The 6,964-nt window shown below is 35.4% G+C and overlaps 1 protein-coding gene across 3 annotated transcripts in view; it reads right to left on the bottom strand.

The window, feature by feature from the left end:
- anapc1 (anaphase promoting complex subunit 1) overlaps positions 1-6,964 on the bottom strand; it is a 299,392-nt gene that overhangs the window by 234,059 nt on the left and 58,369 nt on the right. For all 3 annotated transcript variants that reach the window (XM_051925424.1, XM_051925423.1, XM_051925425.1), the window contains exons 7-9: positions 3,027-3,100; positions 1,928-2,073; positions 1,403-1,620 (exon numbers count right to left, since the gene is read on the bottom strand). In XM_051925424.1, coding sequence (XP_051781384.1) covers positions 1,403-1,620; positions 1,928-2,073; positions 3,027-3,100 — 438 coding nt within the window. The remainder of the gene's footprint in view (positions 1-1,402; positions 1,621-1,927; positions 2,074-3,026; positions 3,101-6,964) is intronic.

Here is a 6,964-nt window from a genome sequence, read left to right on the forward strand (position 1 = left end):
CCTGGCTCCAGAGTGGGGCCCCGGTGACCCGCGTCCGGGCAAGGGAAAACGCCGTCCAAAATTGTTTTCCATCATAGGAGGTTTGTTTAACCGCTCTTTGTCTCATCCCTCACCTAGGACCAGTTTGCCTTGGGTGGCCCTACCAGGGGCATAAAGCCCCGGACAACAGAGCTCCTAGGATCATTGGGACACGCAAACCCCTCCACCACGATAAGGTGGCGGTTAAAGGAGGGGCCAAGAAATCTCAGAAAACAAAGCATAGTACCAGAACAAGTGTCTTATAATGTTGCTAGTCTTTTCCTAATATATACTGTAACCAAAGCCATTTCATAAGTTGTATAGGTTTGTTTCCATAGAGATGGACAATGCTATTACTCCATCACCATCTTAAATATTACCAGAAATTGTATTGTTACATATAGTGTAGAAGTAGTGGCATGGGATTAGAAACAATGCCATTTGTAGCAACAAAAACGCAATGGTTCTGAATTGATGTCATCAACAAAATAAAAAGTAATAAAATGGAAAGATTCATTGAGAAGATAAAGTAAAAATAATCTTGAAAACAATACACTAAGATTCATGACAATTTGTTTGCACCACATATTTTAGAAAAGTTGTATACTGTATATTAATATGTTCTACTAATTGAAAACTTACAAGTGTAAACATAAAATAAACATACTAGCAACATTTCATTAATATCTCTTTCTTTAATACACTCCCAAAAATGGAAAAAGATTGAGAGACACATTGTGCACTTTTTGTTTTGCTTCTGTAACAATTGCTTAAGCAAAGAATGAACTGTCACTAAAACAAAGAGGTCAACACTGTAAACTGAGATGAAGTAATGAAAGGCTATGAATATTAACCAGAAATCTTTAAACACTTAGCGCTAAAGACTGAGATTGTTCATGGGATCAGTCCATAATTTTGGATGTGGTACTGCGTGTTGTGTGGGATTATAAAGCAGACCATCATGATATAAGAAAAGCGCTATATAAATGTAATGAATTATTATTATTATTATATATCACATAGAGCTGCAAGTACTGGAAAGTCAGTAACAAAATGCTAAAGCTTTAAATTGATTTTTGTGATGAACGTAAAATTAAACGGTAGAAATATTTATCGCAAAGTAAATTACCAGTACAAAACACATACACGGTACATTGATAAATTCTTTGGGGTTTTAAACTCCCAAATGATCTATAACTGAAGAAAGTTTTTTTTTTTTGTCAAATAACTTTTTTCTAACCAAGTGTGCCAATTCACAACAGCTGAAGCATGCTAAAGAATTCATTCTTATTTCCTGCTGTACTCAAATACTTGTACAAAAAAAAAACAATGTAAGTTTAGCAGAGAAAAATAAAGCAGAAAGTTGAGTCATGCATTTTCCAACCTGAGCACAGCCATATTAGATATAGAAGGGGAATGAGATCTCGAGTGAAGTCCAGGAGATGACACGGTCCTGTTCTGGCTGTGGAGGGAGGAGTAGTTTTGAAATGGAGAGGAAGCTGGCGAGTCTCCTTTTGAAATATTTCTGATATGAGAGCCAAATGAGGTACCAAAGTATTGTGGAGTCATTTGTTCAGAGTACTTTAAAACTGCACTCTTTTCCTAAACCAAAGAAAACAAATCAGATGCTAAAAAGACAAAAACATACAGTACATAGAAATAGCCAATATTAAGCATAAACAAGTATATATGAACACTTAATTCAAATGTATACCTTTAAACTAGCATAGGATTTCTGAAATTAAGATTAGCATTTTTAATGTTAAAATGTTAGGTAAAAATTATTTTTTAAATTGGAAAATTAAAAATGTAAAATTATTTGTTAAAATAGTTTAAACATGCTAAAATCAAAGTCTGATAAGAAAAAAAGAAACAAAAGTAAGTTTTTTATGAAATTTACTGTATTTACCTCAGATCTCACTTTGCGTAATGTCCAGATGGTGTGCAGATATTGAACTGTGTCGTAAGTCATAATGATTGATGGCTCGCAGCTGGTAAAAACAATTCTCAATGTGCTGTCTGAAACATACTGTATTCTTGAGGCATCAGACAAACCTATTTAAAACAAACAAAATAGCAAAATCAAAGTTTTAAGCTATTTAGCTTTAGTTTTCTAGTTTTTGAAACAAACACTATAAAAATATTTGAGCTTACTAGACAATTTCATATTTGCAATCAGTTTTAAAATTAAGATTTTTTTTCTATACAATGTAAAGTTTAAAAATCTGAAATTAATTTTCCTTTTTTAAACTGGGAGGTTTGCAACTCATTCAAAATGCTGTGTTTTGATTTTTGATACATACTGTACACAATCAAAATCTGTGCTTTAGTAGCCATAAGTTAACCAGCCCCTTTCTGAAAAATCTTCACGACCCTGTCTGTCTTTCTGAAAAAGTCCCAAAATAAAATAATACAAGACAATACTGGCTGACACACACATAATATGTGTTACAGGTTATTATCGGGAGCTACACAATTATTTCATAACAAGAGAAGTATAGAGAATAAAATTTCATTCTCCGTGGTTTCATAGTAAAATTAAATAAACTAAAGGTTTCTTTTACCTACCATTAAGGCCTGATTCACAGTTTACCATAGGTTAATTTTCCATGTGCTTTTTATGTTTTTTTATCTGCTAATTCTACTTGCATCTGCCCATCATTTTGGATTTAAATGAAAAGATCTACTGAAAATGAGAAAAAGCACAACTGGACTGATTTCTGTTCCATTCCAGTGTTTATACTGTGGCAATTTGCATTAAACCAAAACAAAAAACATAAAAAACAGAACCATTATAATTGACTAGCTTTGCTCATAAAGTATTTTTCAATGCATCTTTTCAGCATTTGGTCCCCCTTTTCTAATACCTTTATCTGTATATACTGCTGAATCACATTCTCACAAAGACATTATTATGATCACCATAAATACTAGTTTCTCCATGAAATACTATAAACAAGTAAAAATGTCTGTTTCAGATTCAAAAAATATTTTTAAATAAATCTAACCTGGTGATCTGCATACAACTGGTGCTATTTCATCCAAAGGGTGAAGCATACTGAAAACTGTTGGCAAGGGCTCTCTAGAAAAAGTTCAAAATCAAAATAAACTTCATATTTAAGATAAAACAACCTGAAAATATACATCATACATACAGTTGAGCATAGTGTTTAAAAAATGTTGGAATTACAATTTTTTAACACTGTCTTATAAATGAGGATTTCATTTTAAAAGTGGTCTGTGCCCAATAGTTTTCCAAAAATTGTGATTCAATTAATCACTTGCTTAATAGCATTTATCGTAAATAGGCTCTTGACGTGAAGTATACTTTGAATTGTCTAAATCAAGAAAAATGTGAACAATGTGTTATTTCTGAGTTGAGTAAGACCATATTTCACATGTATTGAAGAAGACTTTTATTTAGAGAAGACATTTATGTATTACTTTAAAGTCCAAGTGAAATATCAAACACAATCATGGATTATCTATCTAATCTAAGAGCATTTATTGAAACCACAAAACAGTGTTTAGAAGTATTATTTGTAAATGTACTACATACAGAAGGCGTAATTCATACTGTGGATCAAGAGAGAAAGTAGCTAGGTTTCCTTAAGCAAATAATGATGTGAAGTGTATAATGTGTGAAGACCAAATATCAAATAAACACGTGTGCTTTTATTCAAGGAAAAAAAAAGATTCAAGAAAAAAAAAAAAAATCATTCGATCTACATGTTGCAGTCAATGAGTTAAAAACCCCAGCTCAAATGTCAATTGACAGGAAGTTGATACGTGTTCTTGAATGGCACAGAGGTAAGAACTACTGTCTTATATCCCAAAGGTACTGGGTTTTAGTCTCGGCGCTCCAAGTATTGAGCTGCTGCTATTATTATTATGATAATATACACATACATTTGATTTGAGTCTGTAACACCCGGTGTAAATTTAGGCTACTTGTAAAGGTTATCACTTTTTTTTATTATTCAGTTTTATTCTGTCAGTGACGTTCATGTGGTACAAAGAACATGCCTCTCCCTCTCTGAGTTGATGCTGTTTATCTCCATTCTTTTCACAAGAGCAGTGATGACCACAGTTGGTGCTGTGGCTGACGCCTGCTCAGAACTATTTGTTACACCAGCAATCAAAGATACAATGTCCCATGACCGCTATCAGACTACCATACGGCATTGCACTTTGACGACAAAGACACCCATGCAGAACATGTGAAAAATGATAGATTTGCTGCAGTTTCGGACATCCGGCAACATTTTCTTGAGAACTGTGTTTTGAGTTACAACCCAAGGCAAAGACTTTCTTAGTCATAAAAGCTTATGGAGCCGTTTCTAGACAAAGGAAGAACCGTAACAGACAGCTTCTTCACAGCACTTTCCCTGGCAAATAGACTGCTGCACCGTGACACAAAATGGGGCTTCCACCTGCAGCTAAAGTTACTTTAGTTCGCGAGCAATTCGCCACACTAATGTTTAGATCTGGCAGTGCCATGCTGACTGTGTATATACCCAAAAAGATTTTTGGTTTTTGATTTCAGTCTGTAACAGCCAGTATAAAGTTTTGCAACCTGCAAAAGATATCTCTGAAGTGATATAATCCGACACACAAATGCTGGTGAATCATGCCTTCTTAGTCGAATAAAATGGTTGAAAAAAGATCGAAAAAACGCTATGGCATTTGAATGAGTCGTCATTTGAACATTTTTTTTTCGATCTTGCCTTTACTTCGCGTTATGATGCATGATACTGAAAATGCAGACTGCGGAGTACAGGCAAGATCGAAAAAACACTTTTGAACATGAGTTGTCTTTTGAACATTTTTTCTTTTTTATCTTGCCTGTACTCCACTTTGTCTGTAATCTCAGTATCCTGTACCATAACGCGGAGTACAGGCAAGATCTGACATAGCGTTTTCAAATAATAACATGCATGGGCGAGAGAGGCAGAGACAGATTTGATCTCATTCAAGTGGTTACTGGAATATAAAATAAAAACTTTTGCAAAGGTATAATAAAACAAGTATGCTTTTATTCAAGAATAAAACAAAGTGCAGCAAATCTGTCGTTATTCACATGTTCTGCACGTGTGTCTATTGTCAAAGTGCAAATGCCATATGGTAGTCTGATAGCGGTCACGAGACATCGTATCTTTGACAGCGGTACAACAAATAGTTCTGAGCAGGTGTCAGCCACAGCATCAACTGTGGTCATCGCTGCTCTTGTGAAAAGAAAGGAGATAAATGGCATCAACTCAGAGAGGGAAAGGCAATCTCGTTGTACCATGTAAACGTCACTGACAGAATAAAACTGAATAATAAAAAAAAACAAGTTTTACAAGTAGGCGCAATTTACACCGGATGTTACAGACTCAAATCAAATGTATGTTTTATTATCTATACATATTAATAAAAGGCAAAGCCCTCACTGACTGACTGACTGACTGACTGACTCATCACTAATTCTCAAACTTCCCGTGTAGGTGGAAGGCTGAAATTTGGCAGGCTCATTCCTTACAGCTTACTTACAAAAGTTAGGCAGGTTTCATTTCGAAATTCTACGCGTAATGGTCATAACTGGAACATATTTTTTGTCCATATACTCTAATGGAGGAGGCGGAGTCACGTATCGCGTCATCACGCCTCCTACGTAATCACGTGAACTAAAAACAAGGAAGAGATTTACAGCACGAGTCACACGCGGGAACGAAGGTAAATGACGTTAATTTCTGACTGTCTTTTAATACTGTGTAAGCATACATATTAACACATGTGCAATTAAACGTGTGCATTTACGGGGTGATTTCTCAGGCTTAAAAGCTCGCCTTTTATCAAACGCGGGAACAAAGGTAACTGACGTTGTTCACTGTCTTTTAATACTGTGTAACCATACATATTTATACATGTGCAATTAAACGTGTGCATTTACGGGGTGATTTCTCAGGTTTAAAAGCTCGCCTTTTACTAAAAAAGTAAATGCAAAACTATTTTCAATCATTCTATGATCTGCTTCTCACAACTGAAGGCACCGTGGCTGATGGTAAATGACGTTAATTTTTGAGTGTCTTTTAATACTGTGTAAGCATACATATTAACACGTGCAATTAAACGTGTGCATTTACGGGGTGATTTCTCAGGCTTAAAAGCTCGCCTTTTATCAAACGCAGGAACAAAGGTAAATCACGTTCTTCACTGTCTTTTAATACTGTGTAACCATACATATTAACACGTGCAATTAAACGTGTGCATTTACGGGGTGATTTCTCAGGCTTAAAAGCTCGCCTTTTCCTAAAAAGGTAAATGCAAAACTATTTTCAATCATTCTATGATCTGCTTCTCACAACTGAAGGCACCGTGGCTGATGTTACGTCACTTGCTGTCCAACCATAAGCGTTACCTGGTAGGTAACCGGACACTCACTTCACTCCCTTTCGGGAATCGAAGCTCTGAGATTTTTTTTGTTCTTAATTAAAATTTAAAAGCAATACTTCACCGCTGCTAAGCCCCTCTAGCGCTGACGTCCGAGGTTCGATTACCATAAGCAAGTGCAGTGAGTGTGTAATTACATTCACGGCATTCGTAGTCTGATTCACAATCTGATTGTATGGGTGGTTACCTACGAGGTAACGCTTATACTTGGCCACCAAGTCAGGTCGAAGTGATCACTCGAGTAAAGGCAGCTTCACAAAAAAACAGATCCTTAACAAACTGTTATTAGTATATTTTCCCTCAATTTAAAAACGTTTTATTTTCTTCTTAATAAAAATTTAAAAGCGGTACTTCGCCGGTGCGAAGCGCGTGGATTTGACCGACTGACACATACAGACATATTCATGAGTGCAGGTACTTCGGAAAGAAAGCACCGTGTAAACCTAAAGTTTAAATTAAGTTCATAGACCTACAAAAGGTTGCCATTCATTTGAGGCAAGATTGCTTTTCTTCT

This window comes from Erpetoichthys calabaricus, chromosome 3 (genome assembly GCF_900747795.2).
Source record: "Erpetoichthys calabaricus chromosome 3, fErpCal1.3, whole genome shotgun sequence".
NCBI lineage: Eukaryota > Metazoa > Chordata > Cladistia > Polypteriformes > Polypteridae > Erpetoichthys > Erpetoichthys calabaricus.